Source organism: Talpa occidentalis, unplaced genomic scaffold (genome assembly GCF_014898055.3).
Source record: "Talpa occidentalis isolate TD23 unplaced genomic scaffold, MPIMG_talOcc4v2.1, whole genome shotgun sequence".
Taxonomy (NCBI): domain Eukaryota; kingdom Metazoa; phylum Chordata; class Mammalia; order Eulipotyphla; family Talpidae; genus Talpa; species Talpa occidentalis.
The window spans coordinates 92,379,921-92,405,311 of NW_026555331.1; the positions used below are offsets into that span (position 1 = coordinate 92,379,921).

General features: G+C 38.6%; 1 protein-coding gene and 1 non-coding gene across 2 annotated transcripts in view; both read left to right on the forward strand.

Annotated features, from left to right (window-relative positions):
• Window positions 1–25,391, forward strand: part of SCIN (scinderin) — a 72,103-nt gene that overhangs the window by 34,853 nt on the left and 11,859 nt on the right. Inside the window, exons 5-11 of the mRNA XM_037513394.2 lie at window positions 4,812–4,904; window positions 7,742–7,871; window positions 8,322–8,410; window positions 8,920–9,135; window positions 12,513–12,634; window positions 20,297–20,387; window positions 22,554–22,724. Coding sequence (XP_037369291.1) covers window positions 4,812–4,904; window positions 7,742–7,871; window positions 8,322–8,410; window positions 8,920–9,135; window positions 12,513–12,634; window positions 20,297–20,387; window positions 22,554–22,724 — 912 coding nt within the window. The remainder of the gene's footprint in view (window positions 1–4,811; window positions 4,905–7,741; window positions 7,872–8,321; window positions 8,411–8,919; window positions 9,136–12,512; window positions 12,635–20,296; window positions 20,388–22,553; window positions 22,725–25,391) is intronic.
• On the forward strand, window positions 16,045–16,178 carry LOC119251879 (small nucleolar RNA SNORA13). The gene has a single exon (XR_005126632.1). It is a non-coding gene; the product is annotated as a small nucleolar RNA SNORA13 (small nucleolar RNA).

The following is a 25,391-nucleotide window of genomic DNA, read 5'->3' on the forward strand; positions in this document are numbered from 1 at the left end:
AGGGCAGCATATCACTGAGAGAACAGGAAAGCAAATGTTGAATTTTCATATCCAGCTTAGGTGAAGCTGATTAAATGAGGTTGCAGCTTTCCTTGGAATTGCTTGTCATTTTCATCTCTGTGTATCTTCCCTATTATCAAATATTTGTCTTACCTAAGGCATAAAATGCCTCAAAGTAAGTAAATACACCATAACAACAAGGCTATATTTCTCTTTTACAATTTACTTCTATTTGCCATATGCTGGCCATCTACTGATTACACATCCAGTTAAGGAAAAGAAGTAAGACACAACAATTACTAATTAAAATGTTAGATCTGGGCCTCCCCTGGTGGTGCAACAGTTGAGCGCTGGGCTGCGGAGCTGCCCGCAGCCTCTGCAGCTCTGGTTTGATCCCCAGCCCCTGGCGAGGGCCCCACATGGCACGCAGACCTCTCCTGCTGTGCCCACTGCCCTCCTCAACAGTGTATTTTGTCAGTCTGCCTGTTCTGTTCCCCGCTCTGGCTCTGGTGAATTCTCTCTCTCTGCCATGCTCTGACTTTACCCAGTGCTTGTATAAATAAATAAATAAATCTTAAAAAAAAATAAAATGTTACATCTTAGAACCTGGGAACTTACAGTGCATTTAGTGAAAATTGGAGCAGAGGTGCTCACACTACAATGATTAAGGTAAGAAGAAGGTGACGTCTCATTATCTGTATAGATTATTGCAGTAGAAGTCCTGAGGTTTACATGTTGCTTCTGCATTTCTATCGTGGGTATAAGCAAAGTTCCTAAATTTTCTCAGCCTCATTTTCCTAATATATCAAGTTGAAATCAGAGTTCAGAAGTATCTAAGACCCTCTAAATTAAAGGTTAAATTTTATAACTTGATAAAAACCTGGAACATTTTCATCCAAAGTAATCTGTAATTTTGAGTTATGTATTGTCCTTCCGTTAGGCCACATATTATCCCCTCTTTTTCTGTTACTTACTTCAAATACTTACTATAAAGTCTTTGAGCAACTTGACTGTTTTTTTCCAATAAAGATAAAGAAAGGAAAACATCTTGAATAGCAAGATTGTAAACATTGGAATTTCACATCAAACTTGGGGGAGGGAGTGACTAAGAGCTTCAAAATAAAGACAGATACAAATGTAAAAATTCAATAAGGACTGTGGGGATACAGCAGACTCTCTTGACTACCTGGTCTTACTTTCTGAAAAACACATTTACACATAGGCCTAGTTATATTTTAAAAGAAAAACCACACTTGGTCGTAAGAAGAAACAAACACCAAGAAGTCTTGACACAGGTCACAAGAACATGGAGCTTCTGAAGCTAAGGGATTGTAATTCTAAAGCAAACTAGATTGTCTCTTTGCTTTAATGATTTATTGTAAATTTCCTCTGCTTATTTTGATTTGAACTGTTGAAGACAGAGTAAACAAATAAGAGGTCTATACAGACAAAATAAAATCGTATTACCACAAATTTCCAACTTCAATATAGTTGGAGTAGTTGCTAAATGTCTCCACAAAGCAGAGGAAAAGATACAACTATTTCCATTTTTCTATTCATATATTTATCAAGACAGAGCTGTGATCTTTAGAACCACTTATTTCCTAACTAAAATCCACTGGGCCCTTCTTGGTCTTCACATTAACATATGACTTTGATTAGAATGTCTAGAACGGGCATCAGTGACAGTAAGGAGCCAGGCTCACCTCCTCCACATATTTATAATCATTTTACATCTAAACATTGACTGTGATCCCTGAATAATGAATGAATGATTATTGTATGCATCAGGACTGATGGCAGGCAGAAAGGGGAAGGGAAACTGATTAAATTGTTTTTGAGCAATACTAGTTTTTAAGATTTCTGTTACCTACTCTTAATCACTTTCAAAAATTTTCTTTCTCACCGGACACTGACTAGTAGAATACGAATCTTTTCCAATACTGGATTATTAGTTTTCTCTTAACCTCTGACAATATCCTGGGTAAAGAAATATTTTTCTTTACATTTTTGGTAGCTCTTTGGTTGAACATCTTTAAAGAGCTATTTCTTCACACAACACTGATCTGATGAAAGAATTCCCTTGCAGCCTTTAATGTCCATAGAATAGGCAGAACCCCGAAGAAAGAATAGAAAGAGAGGATTTGGAGAAAGGTGAAAATGGAGCTCTGCAAAGAGGGAGGCAGAACACTTTTTTTTTTCTTTTTTTGCTCAGAACACTCTCACCATAGCAAAAGTAGCTGCATAATAGATTTACTTGTGTTGGTCTGATCAGAGTGAGAACACTAATCTCAACATTTTCTCTCCCTGAAGCAGTTTCTGCTTTATCTCCAGAGACAAGGCCAACACAATGAAGTGAAGACCTTTTGAAGTGTCTACAAGAGGCAGCACAGCATATTAGTTAAGAACAAACACTCTGGAGGCAGAGTTCAAATCCTGAATTTGTCCCTTACTAGTCATGCGTGACTTTGTGCTAACAACTTAACCTATTTCTACAGCTATAAAATGAGATCACAACAGTGCCAGCTTGTAAGGTTGTTATGAAGATAAAATGACTTAAATATAAGATGCTTTAAATGGTGTCTGACCTTTAGCCATATCAAAGATCTGTTAAATAAAATGTTTCAAGTGTGTCATATGGCACATAATGACACTTATCAGCTCATAACCTCTGTGAGTATCAGTGACAATCCTTAAATTATAATACTCTCTAGCACATGGGCTCTTATTAGGATGATATTATAGGTGTCTAAAGCACCTGATACAGTGTATGGCTCATAGCAGACATTCAATAGCTGGTAACTATTACTGCACTGATTATAATTAACTGAGCCACCTAAAGACTTAATTACTCAGTTTTTCCTCTGCCACTTCCAGTCAACCATTAAGTAAAACCTTTGGGGAAGAAAGGTGCATGGTTCCCAATGGGGACACCAAACCATCAGTCTGTTTAGAAAATAGTATCAGGTAGAAAATGCTGAGAAACAACATGGGTAGATAATGTCCAGAAACCTTGAAATTCAGCCAGAGGAGTTTGGACTCTGGACAGAAAACAACTGAATCAGAATAATCTAGAATGCAGCTCCCCAGACCTCACCCCAAACCTATTGGCTTCGTAACTGAAGTTGGAAATCTGTATTTATTAAGTTGCTCAGAATTGCTTAAGTACATTGAACTTAAAGTTCAGATTGAATTTTATGAACCATTGCTACAGATGTGAGCTCTAAATCTTTATCCAGAGTCATATTCTTGAAACATATGAATAAAGTGCAATAAGGAACTTTCCAACCATTGTTCAGAGAAACTATTTAGATGAAATGATGAGCTGACACTGAAGGCAGGAGGAAATTGACAGGAAAAGATAGACCCTGACTAGAGTTTTGAAGGTCTTCAAGACCTTGAAAGGTGTGAATAAAAGAAAAGATAGGAGTCCATGACTCAAACATTTTCATAAAGAAATAGAATTTAATGATTGTGTGGGAGATTCAAAGTGGAGGAATATTCAAAACTGACCACATGATTTTAAGTTCAGGTGACTAGGAAGAAAGAGATTCATTGGCACAAATGGGCAGTTGAGAATGGCCAGTCATGTGGAAAGATAGGTTCAGTTTGGGGCTTGCTAGAAGAAGGTGATATTTCAAGTGGAAACTTAAAGAAAATAATGGAAGGAAAGGAACAGTCCACACTTGAATCTTGGGTAGAACAAGAGATAAAGTTTTATGGAACACCCTCAGATAAGGCTTCTCCGTTGCCCTTCCTTTTGAAATTATCAAAACATGTTATTCCACACAGAAGGGATTAGATGAACTAAATGCTTGTCACTCAGAAGCCTAATATGAGTGTTTTAAATTTAGGCATGATCCTACATGTAAAGAAAAAGAAAAGCTGTATTTACACATCAAAATGAATGACACATTTGATACATATTTAATTATTTTCCTCCTTTGAGAAGAATGTAAAGTCCCTAAAGACTAGGCAAGGTGGCTAGAAATCACTTCATAGCTCAGTGAAGATTTTGGTAAACGCTTAATTGTTGAATTGAATTTTAAAATGATCCTTAGAGATAACTGAAACTATGCAGCATCTTTGTATCACATGCATTAATCCTGTTTCTTACAGACCCTCTGGGTTCAGTTTCTAACAGTGCTGTATTCCTGTGAGAAGCTAATTAAGATCTATAGCCAATATGGGAATAGTCTGAAAATTAGAAGTTTCCCTAAACCCCAGATTCCCGAAACCCAGACTCGCTTGACTTACCGAGAGAGTTCCTCGTTTTAGATATGTCCTTAACACAAACTGCTTATTTCAGGTTCTACTGTCCTGATTGCAATAGTATTACAAAAGTATAAATGAGGGGAACTTGCAACTTTAGCCTGTAAAATGTCAATAATGAAACCTATCTGCTAATTGTGATTTTGATCTAAGCTTTTGTATTAATAGATTGATAAAGTTTATAGATTGCTTCTAGAAGTAGAGACTCACAGAAGAAATTATGTCGCAGAACTGAACTTAGTATTTTCATTAATTACTGCTACTTTTCAATAAGTGGAACCTTAAGCTTTCAAGTTGAAGGTTTCACTTTCTTGGAAGTTAGTATCACCAGGAAATTCAGTGTTTATTTAATGCCATTGACTTAACATATGGGAAAAGGCCAATGTAGTATGAATTGTTGAGAAAAATTTCAATCTGGTTATTTCTAATTGCAAACATTTTACAACATGTATTTTGAATTATAAGATGGTTTACTTTTTTTTTTTTCCTTAAAAAAAGAGAGGTCATTATATTTAATCTGTTGTTCACTTTTCCTCCAGGTTTTAGGAAATAAGCCAGAACTTAGAGATGGAGATGATGATGACGACATCATAGCAGACATAAATAACAGGAAAATTGCTAAACTCTACATGGTGAGTTTACTGCTAGTGAGTTTTGTTATTTTTACTGGAGTGGATGTAGTTGGGGAGGCCACTACTAGGAGAGAATCTCTTTTCTACAGTTATTAAATCTTATTATCCTCAAAGAGAAATGTTTGACTATAACCCATTCTTTGCTCTACTGTGATTGTTAAAATTACTCTTTCTATTACTTGAGTTATGTTTTTTTAAGATTTATTTTTTATATATACAAGAACCGGGGTACAGGCCAGATGGTCTGGGAGGGTGCAAGGATTCACCAGAGATAAAGCAGAGAACACAACAGGTAGACTGACGAAATATACTGCTGAGGGGAGCAGTGGGCGAGACAGGAGAGGTCTGCTCACCATCTGGGTTGCTCCAGGCCGGCAGGGATCAAACCGGCACTGCAGAGGCTGCGGACAGCTCCAAAGCTCTGTGCTCAACGACCTGCACCACCCGGGAGGTCCGAGTTATTTTTATTAAAAACAAGTAAGTGAAGTAATTGCTTCAAGCAAACAAAATTACATATTGTTGGACTCCCTGGTGGCGCAAGGGGTAAAGCATCAGCACTATGAAGGAATCCTCAGCCACTGCACCACGAGTTCGATCCCCAGCCAGGGAAGTGACCCACATGGCGTAGCAGACCTCTCCTGTCTCGCCCACTGCTCCCCGCAGCAGTGTATTTCAGTCTGCTCCCCACTCTGTCTCTGGTGAATCCTCTCCCCGCCTGCACCTCTGGCCTGTACCCCAGTTCTTATATGCATAAATAAATCTTTTTTTAAAAAATTACATATTGTTGCTTTACAAGTTTGCAACAATATGTTCTGATGTGTTACATTCAATAAAATATTTCCTTAGAGGGTAAAAATAAATTTTGTAAGTTTTTTTCTTATGAAATCTTGATAATCTTTTAAAACCTTCCCCTTATTTAAAATAATTTACTTAGTCATAATGAAGGCTTTCTTTGTTACAGGAGGGCAAAGCTATCAAAACAAACAGTGAGGGAAACAGGGTAAAAACAGCCCTGTGCTGGGCATTGGCCAACCTAGTTCCGTAACAACTCTGAGTGTGTGGTCTGGGCAAGACATAGCCACTTTGGATCTTAGTTTTCTTTTTTTTAAGATTTTTTTTTTTTTAATTTATGCAAGTGGTGGGGTACAGGCCAGATGCACGGGAGGGGGAGAGGATTCACCAGAGACAGAGTGGGGAACAGAAGCAGACTGACAAAATACACTGCTGAGGGGAGCAGCAGGCGAGACAGGAGGTCTGCTACACCATGTGGGATTCTCACCAGGAGGCCGGGATTGAACCTGCGCTGCAGAGGCTGCGAACAGTTTCACAGTGCGGCGCTTAACCACCTGCGCCACCAGGGAGGCCCTGGATCTTAGTTTTCTTATCTGAGAGACAAAAAAAGAGATTACATTAGAGAATTATTCAGGTCTCTCCCAATTCCACAATTGTGTGATTTTAGTGCTGGTGAAGGAAACAAAAGCCCCAAGATACACCAGCTGAGGAGACTGCCTGGATAGGATCCTTCAAGCATTCTCCCTCTTGTAACTTTCCAAACTCATGGTTTGGAGTATGTGGTGATCTCCTAGCAGAAATGAATTGTTTTCTCATCTCTTACAGGAAGGAGTTAATATTTGCTGCTCTTTAAGGGACTGTCTGTCTAGCCCATAAACGTTGTGATTTTTAATGAAGATTAAATTGCTAACTTGTAGAGTGGAACTTTCTTTTTATAAAGGGGAAGTGAATTCCTTTCTTCCTAGATGGCAAAGAAAAGTGTGGCTTCCTTGCTGCTAAAATACTAGTAAATTCAATACATGCCTTACAGAAACTGCTATAGAGATTTCATGGCTCCTGTTTTTTTTTTTTTTAATTACTCTAAAACCCATTTTAAAAACAGCTTAACAAATATCATTTATGTGGCATCATTCGCTGAAATTTTTCTCCCTCTTGCACTAAAGAAAGATTTCAGGATGTAAATGTTAATACTGAAGCATCTTTCCCTCTAGTGGACGTGTGATGTATTGCACAGACCATTTAAAGCAGAAAGCCATTTTGAAAATAAACAAGTGCCCAGGTTATTATGTTGTAACCTATAAGCAGGCCTCTGAGAAATGATTAATTCTAACTTGTGCATGAAGAGCATTTTTAATTTTGTAAGACCATCTACAACTCTTAAAAAAAATTCTGTAGTCATTTCCAAACCCCAAGCATCTAGGTGAATAACCATTTATTTGTGACAGATGAAATTTACTTTGATACTATATACAAATTGTATCTAAACTGCAGGACCTATACTGAAAAATATCTATAAGCATAAACCGTAATGTATCTTTGCCTTAGCACAGTGCATACATATGGTAGGGTCCCAATAAATGTTAACTGAATGAAATGTTTAAGCTTTAATTTTGTGTGTGTGTGTGTGTGTGTGTGTACAGTGAGTTGAAGATTATTACTTATTTGAAGAGATTGTTGTAAAAAATGAGAAATAGTCATATAAAGTTCACTGCACGGTACCCAGTGCATATGAGGTTTTCAGCAAACTATCATTTTGTTATCACTATTATTTTCTGATGTTTTAGGCACAGTGTCAAACTTCACTGTATCAGTAGTTCTTTTATCCCAAACAACTTAATCCCTTAAGGGGTAATTAGGGTAATGAATTTCTCGTTTATTTTCTTTGAAACAGTTTTGTTGAGATATAATTCATATACCATAAAGTTTATGCATTTAAAGTGTAAAATCCAGTAGTTTTTATAACACATACAGAGTTGGGCAACCATCACTATTATCTTATTTTAGAAGATCTTTATCCCCAAACAAGCTCATGGTTTTTATATTAGGTGTCAGATGCCAGTGGATCCATGAAAGTGACTGTGGTGGCGGAAGAAAACCCTTTCTCAATGGCAATGCTGCTTTCTGAAGAATGTTTTATTTTGGACCATGGTCCAAAACAAATTTTTGTATGGAAAGGTAAAATATGTCATTGAAATTCTTGCTGTACTTCAGATTTGTAGATATATCTCTAGAGGGTAAACACAATGTCTTTTGTAATTTAGAAAATGCTTTCCTTTCTGAGACTTGATCTGTAAATAGCTCTTATAAAATGCAGGCATCAAAACCATGTTTTCTTTTACTAGTATCATTTTTCCGGGATTTGGGGGTTAAAGAAAGTACTATAAGGAAGAATTTTTAAATATGGGTATGTGTATATATACATATATATTTATACATTATTACTGTAGCATATATTACTATTTATTAAATATATTTAAATTGCTAGGAAATTTTTGTCTTTCAATTTTAATAAAATTTCAATTTTAATAAAACTTTAATCATTTACTTCTGGTTTGCATGAATCATTTAATCATTTCCCTTCCCTCTCTGAAATTTTGTTTCTCTTTAATTTGTCTTGTATTTTAGGTAAAGATGCTAATCCCCAAGAGAGAAAGGTTGCAATGAAGACAGCTGAAGAATTCCTACGGCAAATGAATTATTCCTCCAGTACCCAAGTATGTGTGGAAATGAAATAACTAGAAAAAAAAATTAAGCAGGAGAGCTCATGACTTCCTCACAAAACTCATGAAAGAATTTGACATGTGTGCAATTTGAAGTCATTCTTCACTGGGGTGTGTTATATTGTGTCATATGTCCCTGAAACTAGATCAGTGGAGAGGATGGAAATTTGCAGAAGCGAGAGAGCAGTCCTGCCTGATGAGAATACGAACACACCCATTTCCCCTCATTGCCTTTAAATAAAATAACCCACCTTCTTTTTCTCCTTCCAACACCCAAATTCAGTGGCAATTACTTTAGTTGTAAGAAAAAGCAGGATTAGGTTGGTTAACATCATATTAAATAATCTTCTCTTTGGTATTTACTTAAGGATCCCAGCTTCTAAGTTTACACGTTATCATAGAAATCAGGATTTTTTTTTCTTGTTTTTTGTTTCCCTCCACTACTAGATTGTTTTCCTGTCTCATTTTCTTGGTTGTAATAATTCTTATTTTTTAAATTTCAGATTCAAGTTCTTCCAGAAGGAGGGGAAACCCCAGTCTTCAAACAGTTCTTTAAGGACTGGAGAGATAAAGATCAGAGTGATGGCTTTGGAAAAGTGTATGTCACAGAGAAAGTGGCTCAAATAAAACAAATTCCATTTGATGCCTCAAAATTACACATTTCCCCACAGATGGCTGCCCAGCACCACATGGTGGATGATGGTTCTGGCAAAGTAGAGGTAGGGACTGTTTTTCTTTGTTTTTATCAAGCCCATTTATTGACAATATATGTGCAAATAGGATTCAGGAAATTACAAATTTTGTAAAGTAGGTGAATTTTACTTAATTTAAAAAATCACCCCATCTGGGCCTCCCCGGTGGTGCAGCAGTTGAGCGCTGGGTTGCGAAGCTGCCCGCAGCCTCTACAGCACCGGTTTGATCCCGGGCTGCTCCCCGGCCACTGGAGGAGGGTCCCACATGGCGCGCAGACCTCTCCTGCCGCCCGCTGCTCCCCTCAGCAGTGTACTTCGGTCCTTCTGCCTGCTCTGCTTCCTGCCCTGGCTCTGGTAAATTCTCTCACCCACCCGTGCTTCTGACTATACCCAGTGCTTGTATAAATAAATAAAAATAAATCTTAAAAAAAATAAATGAAAAATCACCCCATCTTTAATATACAGGAATATTAAATCAGGGAACTTAAAGCTGAAAGATGTCTGACTTCCAGTTGCCCTCTTACAGATGTACCTGATGAGATTCTAAGAAGTTAGGTGGTTGGTTTGTCCACGATCACCCATTTATAATTTTAGAGACAGAGTGTGGAATCCAGCTACTTTGTTTCCTGGTCCAAAATTTCTGCTCTCTGAACTGGGATTTTCCAGTGAGAGTGTGTTATCTAAATGTCCCTCCCATTATCAAGTAATGGGCTCACTACCAAAATGCATAGACCAGATTATTATTGCTCCAGTGTTGTGAGAAAAGAAAAAAACTCCACTGCAAATCAGTTGGCAAAGAGACAAGATAAACTCAATTCTGCCTCTTTGATTAAGAAAGGGCGTGAAGCTATATGAGCTTTGGGGGTCAGGATGGATAACAAGGGACTTCTATTTTATTGGGCTAGGAGTGGGCTAAGGACAAAGAAATGTGGACTTGACTGAAGTTCATTTGCTAGTTATAGGGCAGTTCATACAAGAAGTAGTGTATGAACTGCCCAAGAAGTAGGAACAAGTTTTTCTTCAGAAAACTGGAGCTTTGAATTGTGGGCCCCTCACTGCTGGATTGCCCCTTTGCTCTGTGTTGGCAGTTTCTTGGCTCAAGCCAATCTGGGACTCAGTTCAAAGTTGGTCACTTCTACTAGCTCAGAATGGGCCATCTGGAAATAAACTGCAATCTGTGAATACAAACTTTAAAGAGAAAGATACTCCCCCGCCCTCCACTACTTTTGTGCTCTAGAGTTTAAAAACAATTTTTTTTTTAAAGATTGATTTATTTATTTATGGAAGCACTGGGTACAGTCAGAAGCGCGGGAGGGTGAGAGAATTCAACAGAGCCAGAGTGGGGAACAGAACAGGCAGACTGACGAAATACACTGCTGAGGGGAGCAGCGGGCCAGACAGGAGAGGTCTGCGCGCCATGTGGGACCCTCACGGGAGGCCTGGGATGGAACTGGCACTGCAGAGGCTGCGGGCAGCTTCTCAGCCCAGCGCTCAACCACTGCACCACCAGGAGAGACCCTAGAGTTTAATAACAATTTAATCATTTATCCACAGTTCCACTTCTACCTTTGAGTCATTCACAAAGCAAATTGGGCATGTCTTACATGCTTTGAATTTTGTTATTACTCTTTTTATTGACAACAATTGCTAAACCCCCCCTAATCATCCTCCTTCACTAAAACCTCTTCTCAAATTACCTAACTTAAAGAGAATTGGGTGATATTACTTTCATTTCAGGAATGTTTTAATGGATCCCTACACACTTCCTGAGACCATCCTTATTCAGCTGGGCCCACGAGGCCTTCCATGATCTGATCCTTGTTCTCCTGTGTCCGTCACCCTTCCACAGCCTTGAGGGCTCTGTCCTCCACCGTCTGAAACCCCCACTCTTCCTTTGTAGCTCAGGTCACATGCTGCATATCTTCTAAAACGCCTTCTTTCCACACTGAAATGACTGTTCTCTGCGCTCAAACAATCACTAATATTTTTCATTGAACTTCTATATGTATCATAGAATTGTTCATTTACTTACAATTTTTTCCTCCAAGGCTTCCTTTTAGTTCCTTGAAGATAGGTATTGAGTATTTTATCTCTGTTCCCGGGACTTGGCGCAATGCTCGCAACAAGAAATTTAGGAAGGAATTTTTCCTTTTTTTAAAAAATAGGCAGTGTAAGTCCAAGGGAAAAGGCAGAAAGGTTCAGATGTCCCTCATAGCCTTTGTGAAGGGGGTGTTGACTGCGGGGGCTGAGTTCATCTCCTGTTTGACCATCTTTCTCCAGATCTGCAGAGCCACAGTGCCCTTGTAGCAGATCTGAGTCCCCAGCCTCAGCTGTGTCTCAGCTGCAGTCTCCATGGCAAGCCACAGCCCCTCTGAGATATCCTCTAGGGCCTCCCTAAGGCTCCTGAAATCTCTCCAGACTCCTTGGTTTAGTGCTGCTCTGTCACTTCTCCTCACCCAGGGGATGTGGGAAGAGTTCCCTCTGAAAAGTTCACACTGCTCTTTTCCTCTTAATCATCTCCAAATTTCAAACAAAGCATCTCTCCTATAATCTCATGACCTAGACAGGGTGTGTGTGTGTGTGTGTGTGTGTGTGTGTTTACAATGCCTGGTGTAGGTGTGTGTAAACTGTCTAGGGGAGAGTGTGTATGTATGTACAGTGCCTGAGAGGTATACGTGTGTACAGTGCCTGGGTATGGAGGGAATGTGTATGTGTATACAATGCCTGGTATGTGTGTGTGTGTGAGTATGTGTGTGTACAGTGCCTGGCAATCTCTCATTCATATGTTATTTTCCTATTCATCTACAGTTCTCATCTCTCCAACTTGCAGTATCTTTAATCTGTAATAAGAATGAGGAAATAGGAAAAAAACTAGTTTTCCCTTCTTTTATCTTTTCAGTCTTACCTCTAGATGGCACCTTTTGAAAGTAAAATTCACTCAATTTGCATCTTTAATTTCAGTCAACTTCTACCAACACTTGCCTATGAAATCAATAACCTTGATGCTTTAAAGCATGGGAGGAAAACAAAAAAATTCATCTCCCGACTTATGAAAATTTTTATGTAAGTTAAGAGATATACTTCTGAGTTAAATATTTTGCTGTTATTCCAATAGAGAGTTGTGCTTTTCACTTTATCAGTCAAACAATAAGTATTTCTTAATCAGAAGACTCATAACTGAGTTAAGTATTGTGGAGGATGCAAAGGAAACATAAACATTAAAAAGTCAATAAACAAATTGCTAAACTTGATAAAATTTCTTCCTGTTGCTTGACTTGTAAACTAATTAGAAAAATAATTTAAAAGCTGTTTAATGATAGGTCTAAACCAAAAATTTTAAAAACCTATGAGAAGTGTTAGAGCAAGAAAATTTTAATATGGTATACTTATTGCATTTCTTTAAGATTTGGCGTGTAGAAAACAATGGTAGGATCCCAATTGACCAAAACTCATACGGCGAATTCTATGGGGGTGACTGCTACATTATACTGTACACTTATCCCAGAGGACAGATTATCTACACCTGGTAAGTTTCCCTCTTTTGAAAGAACTTAGGGGCCAGATGCTGCTCCAAAGTTAAATTCAATTAAACTCCATGTGTTCTGGGGTGGAATAATCCTATATTGGGGTATACAGTATTTGTGAGGTTTGCACTGCATGCATGTGTTATTTCTTTTTGCTATGATTTAACTCTATTTTGCAGCTTCTGTCCTTAAACAGGAGGGATTAAAGAAAGATCTTGTTTTCTGGTCTAGACAAAAAGTTCAAATAGCCTAAAAATAGTGTTCTCAGTGAATATGTTCAATGCATCATCTCCTATGCAAGCTACAACTGGCTAGTGTTGGGTGCCATACTGACTTATTGTTAAAATTCACAAAAAAGATGTAAAACAAATGAACAAACAGAGTAAACCAGACTCCTAGATTATGAAAACAAAATGGTCATCAACACAAAGGAAGGGGTGGGGAGAACAAGGGTATACAAATCTGGTAAGGGAGGGAGTCGGTTGTGTGGTGATGGATAGAAACTCAGTTTTTGGTAAGGATCATAATGTAGAATGTACAGAGATTGGTTTATAATGTTGTACACTTAAAACTTAAATAATGTCATAAAGCAGTGTTACTTCAATAAAAATAAAAAATGAATAAGTAAGAGATATACTAGATGAAGCAAAAAATAATAAAGCAATACTAGAAATGGGGTTTAATATTAAATAGGCATGTGGTTTCTCATTAGAGTAATAAACATGTTCTAAAACTGAATGAGTGAATGAATAAATAAGTAAATTAAATGAAATTCACAGAAGCTCATCTTGATTGGGGCAGCAAAGTTGCAGTAAGACAAGACTCTAGGGATGTAATCTGGGATTCTGCTTCATACTCCTGAGACCTCAAGTTGATGTATCTTTATTCTTTGTCCCCGTGAAATTCATAGCAGTAATGCAGAAAAAATTCCAGTGTATCCACACCTTTTGTGGTTTTTGCCCAGTGACTTGAGTTAGTTTAGGTTGTTGGCTTTGAGTCAGTGCCAAACTCTGCTCAACCATGAATCTCTGACCAAGTAAGTTAAGTACAAACAAACACCATGCTGGGCTATTCCAAAAGGATAGGGATCCTGCAACAAATTATATAATGTGAGGTTCTTTGACTTTTTATTAAGTGAAATCAGATAAAATAGAATATTTTAAAAGACTATTCTAGAAGGGTGGGAAAAAAAAAGAATTTTCTGAAATGGTGTTAAAGCTAAAAGGTATAGGTGGAAGGTGCAAGGTCAGAGCAGGGTCCTACGTGGTGATGGCAGCCTGCACTGGGTGTAGTGATGTACTACATTCCACCACGTAACAGAGCCACCGCTGTCCCCCCAGTGTGATCATTTCCCACTAACACTGACCAGTGTGTTGAGCCCAAATTCAGGAGATGGGGTGATTATCCCTATTCCATATGCTCTTACCACCTAAAGTGATACCAGAAGCCTCAGCATCACCTGGAAACTGGTTAAAATGTAGACTCTCAGGCCCTACCTTTACCCACTAAAGCAGAACCTGGATTTTAACAAGATCTCTAGGTGATTCATAAGCACGGTAATGATTGACAGACGTTGCCTTAGGCAGTGGTTCCAAACACTAGCTGCGCATAATAAACTGGACAATTTTCACAAATTCAAATGCCAGGCCCTCACCCCGTATCAAATAAATCAGACTCTGAGGTGAGATTCTAATGTACACTGAGTCCTAATGAGAACCATGTCCCAGGGGTATTCCTGATCCCATGGTCACACCATAGCTTTTCAGAGATTACTGTCTCTAGCTGTTTTGCTAGTGTTTAAAAGACTGTCTTCATAGCAACCATTTTTGAGTGACATGTTTGTGCCAGCAAAGTGCTAAATGTTTCCATATATTATCTCACTTCACAGCTAGGATATTAAAAAAAAAAGTAATAAAGGAGAGGGAAAATCAGATAGTAAGTAACCCTTGTAACTAATGAAACAATATTTCAAATCTTGTTCCATAGCTCTTTTCAGCTCTAAGTTCTGACTATGTCTATACCATGAGTTCAGATATGATGTTCTCATTTTGCAATTTCTGTTTGTAAAACTTTTAAGTCAGGAAAGTGTGTAAAACATGGTATTTATAGGGATAAATTCTTATTTCCAGTTAACTTCTTTTACATTTTATTTCAAGTTCTTCCTCTTAATGCTCTTGTATATAAAAATAATATTGATTGTGGCATTTAAGTCAAACAAAAAACAAGCAATTAAGAGACTATTTGGAGGAATTAACAAATATTCAATCCATATAATAACTCTGTGGATGTGATTAAGATAGACTAAATCAGGTTATAAGTTTTAAATGCGGTACCAGGCCTCCCCGGTGGTGCACGGGTTAAAGTCTCAGTGCGATCAAGCTGTCATCAGCCAATCCCTTGGCCAGGGAGCTGACTCACATGGGGCAGCAGACCTTGTCTTTTTTCATCAGCTGCTCCCCTCAGCAGTGTATTTCAGTAGATCTGCCTGTTCTGCTCCTCACCCTGTCTCTGGTGAATCCTCTCACCGCCCCCATCTCTGGTCTACACCCCAGTTCTTGTATGCATAAATAAATAAAATAAATCTTAAAAAAATAAATAAATGTGGTACCATTCCTTAAATCATTTGAAAGTATTTATCACGCACTTTCTATATGCAAACACTTCTCATGCTGGAAATACAGTAGTGATATATGTATACATATAACCTATGCCCCAATAACTTATACTTTAAAGAGAAGCAAACGACTAGCAGGCATTTCAGTGAACTATAAAAAAATTTTAAGATTAGACCAAGCTTGGTGATCTTTGAGGACTTGTTCATGGACACTCAAGCCCACTTTTGGCTTTTGGGGTAGAAGGACTCCTAAAAGTGACATCTACACAGGAGAAAAGTGGGAGCTAGACAGATAAACTAATATATAAGCTGTTCCAAGCAATGCAGAAAAAAAGGTGTGTTCTAATCCTATCTACTGGTAATGATATTTGGCTGGAGCAAAGTTAGGGGAGCAAAAGACAAATTCTGAGAAATTAAAAGCAGAATTGGGAATTGCAAACCATGCTGAGGATGGGCTTTATTTTCAGGACATCTGAAAACAGTGAAAGTACACAGAGGACTGACATGATTGGTTTTCATTTTAGAGAAATTATTCCTGTTGACATTTAAAGAATGAGCTGGTGGGAGAAGACTGGTGACAGGGAGGCTATTGGGAATTTGTTGCAATAATCCAACTGAATGACAATGGGAACAGAATTTTGTGTAAGGGAAACAATCTGGAAAGGATGAGACAAATTTGTAAGTAATTAAGGAGTTGACATCTGAAAAACTGGTTCTGAGGAGTAGAGAAGATGGTCAAGAAATTCTGGTCTGCATACAAGTAGGCAGTGTTTCATTCACTAAGATAAGAAAATCAGTGGCCTTTCTGTTACCCACTCACTTTTAGAAACTAGTGAATTTGGTGTTAAAAAAGGCATAAGCTAAATACTTTGCAGGCTTTTTCTACCTCTGAATTTTATATCTTTGACATAAGAATTCCTTAAGTAGCAAATTATACTTTTACATTAATTTATTTATATCTGTGATCGTCAGTCTGCAAACGTGTAAAGTTCCCCTATAACTAATTTTTGTAGAGTAAATTAAAAATTGCTTTCAAAAAGATACGGAACTCAGAAAGAGTCAAGTTTTGTGGCCACTCTAAAATAATTCAAAAGGAGAAAGAAGATAAGAATATGCTATGTTGTTCGTGTTCCTTTCTTAGGGATAGAACTGGGAATGGGGTTCTTTCATTTTTTCTTTCCAATTTGATGTATCAGGTTTTCTATAAGAATGTATGATTTTTTAAGATATCAAGATATAAGTTAGACATTTGAGTCCTTTGTATTTCGATTGCCATTTAATATGACATGTTAAATATGTAAATTTGTCAATGTTAAAGTATGGTTTTCAGAACTTCAAAAACTTCATAAAGTTAGTGAAGAGGGATTCAGAAAAGAAGCACACTTCTTTGAAGACTGACTTTCAAATTAAGCAGCATTTTTTTTAAAGATTTGTTTATTTATTATTTATACAAGCACTGGGTACAGTCAGAAGCGTGGGAGGGTGAGAGAATTCACCAGAGCCAGAGCGGGGAGCAGAGCAGGCAGAAGGAGCGAAGTACATTGCTGAGGGGAGCAGCGGGCGGCAGGAGAGGTCTGCGCGCCATGTGGGACCCTCACCCAGCAGCCAGGGATCGAACCAGCGCTGCAGAGGCTGCAGGCAGCTTCGCAACCCAGAGCTCAACTGCTGCGCCACCGGGGAGGCCCCAAGCAGCTTTTTTTTTTAAAAAAAATTATTTATTTATGCATACAAGAGCCCGGGGTACAGGCCAGAGATGGGAAGGGAGGTAGGTGAGAGGATTCCCCAGAGACAGAGTGGGGAACAGAACAGGCAAATGACCGAAGTACACTGCTGAGGGGAGCAGCGGGCAAGTCAGGAGAGGTCTGCTTCGCCATGTGGGTTGCTCCCTGGCCAGGGATCGAACTCATGCTGCAGAGGCTGTGGACAGCTTCATAGGTTGTCTCTTAACCCTTTGCACCACCAGGGAGGCCCTTAAGCAGCTTTTTTATTTCAATGCAGGAATATCAATAGGTTAAATCCAAAAAACAGAGTTAAAATGTGAAAGAGTAGAATTAAATCAACTACAAATATGTAGTTGAATACACAAATTTGTCTTTTTGTTTCTGAAGCTTTTTTATTTCTAAAATGATTGGAGACAAATAATTTCAGTGTGATTTTTCTCTGAAATGTCAGGTAATTGAAATTGAACAAACAATCAACAGTGATATGATGAATCTCTTGAATTAGTAAATTCCATTTTCAGGCTGCATTTGTTTTTAAAGAGTAACAAGCACCACAGGTTTATAAAGAAGAGATCATGTCAAAGTAAATTTCTTTTTTTTTCTCCTAAGCATTGAATTCCAAAATTAGGCAAAGAGCCATTTTATTATGTCTTGACCTCAGTCATAATTCCATAAAACAAATTAGTTAGAATCTGCGTGGATGGGATCATGGGTCACTTTGACAGCAAGAAAAAGAGGAGTTAAAAATATATAATGAGGTATTATTAAGAGTTTTGATAATTATTTAAAAAAAATTTTTGGAGGGCTTCGCTGGTGGTGTAAGGGGTTAAGTCGCAGCACTATGAAGCTATCCATAGCGACTGCAGCATGAGTTCAATCCCCAGCCAGGGAAGTGACCCACATGGTGCGGCAGACCTCGCCTGTCTCATCTGCTGCCCTCCTCGCAGTTTATTTCAGTAGATCTGCCTGTTCTGGTCCCTACCCTCTCTCTGGTGAATACTCTTACCTCCCTCACCTCTAGCCTGCACCCCAGCTCTTGTATGCATAAATAAATAAATCTTATTTTTTTTTTTTTTGTTCAAGTACCATTGGTTTACATCCTTGTTAATGTTTTGGAAGTATAGGCTCTCCCCCTTCAGGTGTAATCACCATAGCGTACCCACCACCAAACACCCATAGTCCTCCACCATAGTCCATTGTGCTTTCCCTCCTTACCCCCAATCTTGTCCCTCTCTCTCCCCATCCCATTCTGGATATCTCTGTTCTATGGTCAACTATAAAGGGCTGGTTTAAAGATTTGTCTTTGTCTGACACTTTGCTTAGTTTCTCTGTATTCCACATATAAGTGACACTATCCAGTATCTATCTTTCTCTCCTTCTGACTTATTTCACTTAGCATTATTCCTTCCAGCTCCATTTTTGTTGCAACCAATGACATGAGTTCATATTTTTTAATCCCTGTGTAACTCCATATACCACATCTTCTTGATCCACTCATCTGTTTTGGGGAACTTAGGTTGTTTAGTTGTTTCAATAGCTTGGCTATAGTAAATACTGCTTCAGTAAACATAGGAATGCAAGTTTCCTTTCAAATTAGTGTTTTTGTGTTCTTTAGGAAAAAGTAAAAGCAAAGTGGAGATCAACTTTGGGGATGTTGTCATTCGTTGATTGAATTTTTTTCCTCTGGAGAAATAGTCGGGAAGCTGCTGGCTGTGTGATGAAGGAATGACAGGAGGAGAAGACTCTGCTTTGAGTTTCTCCCCAGCAGGACTCCCAGTGGCTCCCAGAAGTGTTTGTTAGCATCAGAGGTGCATGTTGAATGTTTATTTCCAGCATATGACTAGCATATGGGTGTTTTATGAGGGAAATCATGTTTTATTTTCGCTTGTGTGCCTCACATGACCATGTCCTTCCGTTTTATTGTTACACTCCTCTGTAGAATATGCTTATGTGAATCACTTAATTATTTCTAATGCAATGAAATATTCTGAGATCAATTAAGACCAGGGTTTGTGTGTGTGTGTGTGTGTGTGTGTGTGTGTGTGCGCGCGCATGTGCGCACGCACATCATGTGGTGTGTGTTGCCCAGGATGAAGATTACTGTTCAGTTGTTCTGGGTATGGAATAGATAGATTGCTTTCAAGGTTTCACAAGAGAAGATTGGTTAACTTTCAAAACCCAATTCCCAGATTTGTATTCTTCTCCTGCCCCCAGTCAAATAGAGATGAGAGAATTGGCTAAATACAATGTTCAATGTTTTGAATGCCCCAACCCCCAGCCCTCTGATTCATCAAACAGGTAGATTTCCCACAAGTTGATATACAGGGTTAAGTTAGTAATTGGAGTTATGGACACAAACTACCTGAATGGGAATGTAAATTAATTGGAAGAACTAATTTATTGACCATTATGTGGGTTACTAACAGTTTAACCTCTTTTAGAGTTTTATGAGTAATTTAAAGAATTGCTAGAATGATAAAGTGGGGCCTCTACATTGCCTCCTTCTGATGATTATTTTCTTGATTTTTCTGGATCCAGACATTGGTACTGTGTTCATCAAATATTCATGAAAAGATATAATGTATAAAATGTCTCTGCTTTCCAAACCTAAGAGATTTCACTCGTATTCTACTATTCAGATGGATTACTTTCGCTATGGTGATCATTTCCAAAACTAGGCTGCTCCAACTTGAAATAGCTAAGTTAAGTAAGGAACTAAACCTCAGGGTGTTTTTTTTTTTAAACCTATAGTTAAAAATCCCTACCACATATACTTGGAACACATATGCAAATACACTGTCAGTATTTCTAGCATTGATAGCTTCTCCTGCTCATATCATATTAAACAATTGATTCCTTCTTGTTTGTTTTTATTGAAGTACTATTATTTTACATTATTGGTAAGTTCAGGAGTACAACTTCGCACCTCAATAAATGTTTATACCACACCATTCCCAGGACCAGAGGTCTACTTACCACCCACAACTATCCAATTGACGCCCGGTTCCTCCCACTCTCTTTCCCTTTCTCCTCTGTCGCTATGATCGAAACTTGTTTGTTGTTGTGCTTGTTCATTTGTTTTGTTTCTTTATATTCCACATATGAGTGAAATCATAGTTTATCTTAATGCTTCTGACATACTTCACTTAGCATAGTGCCTCAAGGTCCACGCATGTGATTACCAATGGCAAGATTTTATCTTTCTCTGTAGCTGAACCATTGGTTTCTTCTAGGCCTTTCATAGTAACTTAAGTCTCTGCTTGAAGTGAGCGCATTAGAAGGTCTTAAACTTAAACAAAAGCTAATTTGTCTTACTTTGGTTCCTCTAGGCAAGGGGCACATGCCACTCAAGATGAGCTGACAGCATCTGCGTTCCTGACTGTCCAGTTGGATGGGACCCTTGGAGGGCAGGCTGTACAGGTTGGAATATTTTTACCCCTCAAAGTCATACAAGTTAACTTTTTGCTAGTCCAGTTTTGACTTAAAGTTCTCCTCCCAAGTTGGGATGGGAATTTAATACTTTCTAGATATTACCTTTTATTCATTTTGGAATTCAAATATTCCTACTTTCATGCCATAGCAGTTCTTCAGATTCTAAACAAGAGGGAAAAAAACAAAATTTTTAAAAATAACTATTAACAGGGTCTCCCTGGTGGTACAAGGAGTTAAACACAGCACTGTGAAGCTATCTGCAGCCTCTGCAGTATGAGTTTGATCCCCGGCCGGCCAGGGAGATACCCATATGGCACAGCAGACCTCTCCTGTCTCGCCTGCTGCTCCCCTCAACAGTGTATTTCAGTCAGTCTGCCTGTTCTGTTCCCCACTTTGTGTCTGGTGAATCCTCTCATTCCCGCACCTCTGGCCTGTACCCCGGGCTCTTGTATGCATAAATAAATAAATCTTTTTTAATAAGAACTATTAACAGATTTAAGAACCCAAAAGAATTTTTCCTTTAGAATCGCATAATATATCAGTGACTGTCACTTGACATTAAAACTGTGCTCCCTGAGTTACCACTTTCAGCTATTGTTAAACAGGTAGGTAAAGTAATTTCCTCACTCCCATCCCTGCAAAGTAGTCTAATCGTTGGGACTTGTGCATGTCACAAAACGAAGGGGGATTAAGATTGGAAATAGAAATAAGGCTGCTGATCAGCAGGTTGTAAAATAAGCAGGTTGTAAAATAAGCAGATTCTGGGGTTATGGATGCAGCAGAATCACAAGGATTTTTATAAGTAAAACAGAAATACAAGCAGGGTTAACTGGTCTCCTTTCCATCTTGGTACTTGTTTATATGTATTATAAATTTGAAGGTCCATCTTATTGAATTATTTAGATGCACTAAACTGTTTCTCCAATAACTATTACATAAATTTCTTAAATGAACTATTTCTAAATGAACCGACATTATCTATGTGTTTTAATTTTCTTTAAAGTATTCCTTAGCAAATTATACAAAGACTTTGAAAATAGGCATTTTTCCTTCTAAATTCTAAATTTTGTTGTTAACCATTTGCTATGAATTGGCCATTTAAACCTAAATTGATCGTGAAAGATAATGCTTAGTTTAACCACTAGGTGGCAGTAGTTTGCAACAATTCTTAAAGATTTTTATTCCTGTTTTAAACATTCCTTTGTAGAGCATATTAACAGTATTGAAAATTGTTCAATTTACCATTTCTTTTATTCTCACTTAACAGTACAGGGAGGGTTTAGTCAGTGACCCTCTTCCTCTTTCATTGGCGATTGATGTTTTCTGAACGTTATGGGAAATACAAGGCAATAATAGTTTTAAGTACTCCCAACTAACCTCACCTCAAGCCTTAGGGCTATGACTCAAAAGGCATTTTGTCTTAGTAGGTGTTAAGCTGTTAAGGGAGATTAAACACCTTACCATTTATTTTCTTCTATTTCCTTATCCTGAAAAGTCCTTTATTTATTGTTTATATCATTAAGCAAATCTATTACAATTTCTACAGGTAAATTAAAAAGTAAATTCCATATATATTTGCCAGTTTTTGATGTTTACATTAAACTCTTTTAACCATCCCAGATGGATCTATGATTATTTCTTCATCTTACAGTTCTAGAAAAAATACAGAAAGAATATGCTTTTCTGTTGTCTTTTTTTTTTTGGAAGCATTTGAACACACATCTCTTAACCTTCTGAATAAGATCTAATACACATGAGAAGCAAGTATATCCCTAAACATCTGTACAGTGTTGGTGCTTTTGAACAAAGAATAATTTTAGTAAAGAACGGCCTACATCAGCATTGCTTCTTTCACTTTTGGAGATGTAAGCGAGCAGACTTATATCTTTATGCTTTCTGGACGCAAAAAGTTGTCCAGGATGGTGTGGAGTTTCCTCTGCTCAGAGGATGCTGTGTCTGCAGTGACAAATGAGTCTTAAAACAGTGAGAAAACTGAGCTTGATCATCATTAACCTATATTTTTCTGTTAATCATCATTTCTCCTGCCCTTCACTTTTTGCTTTGCTTTCAAAAAGAAATATATGAACAACCTTGGAAATACAATCGTCTTTCATTGCACTCTTTATTAAATTTCATTTCTCCCCCTACTCCCAGGTCCGAGTCTCCCAAGGCAAGGAGCCGGCTCACCTGCTGAGTTTGTTCAAAGACAAGCCCCTCATTATTTACAAGAATGGAACATCAAAGAAATTTGGTCAGGCACCTGCTCCTCCTACACGCCTCTTTCAAGTCCGGAGAAATCTGGCTTCCATCACCAGAATCGTGGAGGTAATGTCATGCATTTGATAAAGCAGGCCCTGTTTATGGGTTTCCCAGTGGACCTGAACCATCAGCAAATATTAGTCTTTTAAAATCTGGCAAGCAACCTCCCTCCATTTCTATAATTAAGGCAGTGTTTACAGCAGAAAACACTAACAGCAGGAGAATCAAGTAAAAAAGTTAATGCCAGATACTAGACCTCACACATTTTTCACATGCATTGTATAAAAAAAAAATGTATTTTAAGGATAATATGACAAATAAAGCTGTTAGATACATCAGGTGGCTCAAACTCGACCTTGTATGGCCTGCAGGAAGATGGATGGCAGGTAATGGTCAGGGCAACTCTGGCGCCCTCGGAGCAGAAAGGCCCTTGTTTGTGCAGGTGTAACAAATGTAGGAAGCAACCTTCACCACACTGGGCCAGAACCATAACTCAGCTGGCCAAATAAGGTGCCTGACAGCAACTGTGAAAGAAATCAAACCCCTTATCACAGTGTCGTTAAGATAGGAAAACCTCCTGGAATGGAGGAGGCAGGTAGACCTGCCTCCTCTAGGACACCTGAATGCTTCTACTGCTAGGACAGTCGGTCACACCTCTTATTCCTACGGCCTGAGCCACCATGGAAATTTAAATTTCCCAAGACATCCCTAAACTGCCCTGTACCTACTGCCCTGTACATCCCCAAACCTCACTCCATCTGCCAAGCCTTCCCTTCTACATAAATCATTCAGCTGAGCCTTTCAAACCTAGTCGGTGATCTCATCCCTCCACCTGCTACCTCCTTCTACGTTGCTCGCTCCCTCCCCCTCTTTGCTATCCGGTACTGTCTTCTGATGACACGGATTCTCATACAGACTCTTAGACTCTTAGGAGAACTCTTGTGTTCTCCCCAGTGCCCAGTTACTAAGGGTGAGGGTGGATGGGAAATCCTTCTTGCTCCTTTGACTTCTCCCCTTCTTGTCAGACTCCTCCGGGCCTCCTGGGCTGTCCACTGCTCTGCAGCCTGTCCTTCCCCTCTCATTGTTTTAAGGCTTCAGCCATTGTCTCACTACTCTATCACTGTGACTTTTCTCATCCAATAATTCTGCCCTTGATCTCATTTTATCTCATACTCACATGGTCCTGCACTAAACCTCATAGGCAATAGCTATAGCATCTCAGAAGACTGTTTCAAATGCTCCATCCTGGGGCTCCTTACTGAAGGATGCTCTTCCTAGCAATTATCCAGTCTCACATTTGAATCCATGAGCCCTCTCCATCCATCACACCGTCATGTCCACCTCTCGAGCTCTCCAAGGGCCTTGTTCTCAACTGATTACGGATTCAGAGTTCAGAGAGAACAGAAATGTCGCCACACAAGAATCCTTCCCTAACCTACTCCCCTCTTTCACCAACTTTTCTGCATCTGTGCACATATATATTCTTCTTCCCAGCTGTTGTACATTGATAACTTATGTTTAAAATAGGTATTTTAAAATAGTTTTTATACGTAAAGTACTAAATAAGTTAATTATCAATATATTTGTATGCATAAATTGATAAATGACAGTTTTTATAAAGAAACATATTAGTAAATAATTTGATACATACTTATTACTGAAATAAATAAAATGTGACTGCTATCTAAAAAAAAATTTCTCCTGTCCCCTTTAACTTCTGTCCCAGTTCCCCTGCCCTCTGCCCTTTCTGAGGTCTTTGTTGGATTTCTCTCAGTCCCTTAATCTAATCTTGTGTCCAGTTCTTCATTATTGCAGGCAATAATCTCTTTGGTCTCCTATATCACCAGTTTATTCTTCTAGCCTGGTTCATTTACTTTGAAATATAAATGTGCCTTCAAAAAGTTCCCATCCTTTAAAATTGGTCTCCTGACCCTCCCAGCTACCACATTATTCTCTGTCCTGCTTTGGAGCACAGATCCTTAAAACAATTTCCTTTGCTGTCACTCACCATTTCTACTTTTTAAATCTGTTCTCTCTTGGGCCTCCTTGGTGGCGCAGGCAGTTGAGTGCATCGCTGTGAAGCTGTCCGCAGCCTCTGCAGTGCAGGTTCAATCCCGGCCGGCCAGGGAGATACCACATGGTGTGGCAGACCTCTCCTGCCTCGCCTGCTGCTCCCCTCAGCAGTGTATTTCAGTCAGTCTGCCTGTTCTGTTCCCTGCTGTGAATCCTCTCACCCTCCCGTGCCTCTGGCCTGTACCCTGGTTCTTGTCTGCATGAATAAATAAATCTTTTAAAAAAAAATTAAATCTGTTCTCTCTAAAGCCACCCCACTCCAGGAGTCCTTTCCACAAAAGTGGTTTTTATCTAATTTGCTAATGACTCACCTCAGTCAAAAGTCTCTTCTCTGATCTCACCCCCAATAACATTTGCCATAGTTGGCCTGTCCTTATCTTCTTGAAAAGGTGTTTTTTTGTTGTTTGTTTTTATTTTGTTTTTTCCCAGCTAGGCTTCTGAAACACCACACTCATTAGAATTCCTTTCATACTTGTAGAGGTACTCTTCTAGCGTCTGTTTTTCTGTATCATCCTCCTTTGCTTGTCTTTAAGCCGTTGATGCTCCTAGGATCAGTATCGGTGCTTTTGATAGGGACCTCACTCAGTTAAATGCCGCATCTGCATTGATCTTGGCCAGGACCCTCTGCAGATTCTCATGTGTTTAATTATTACTATTTTC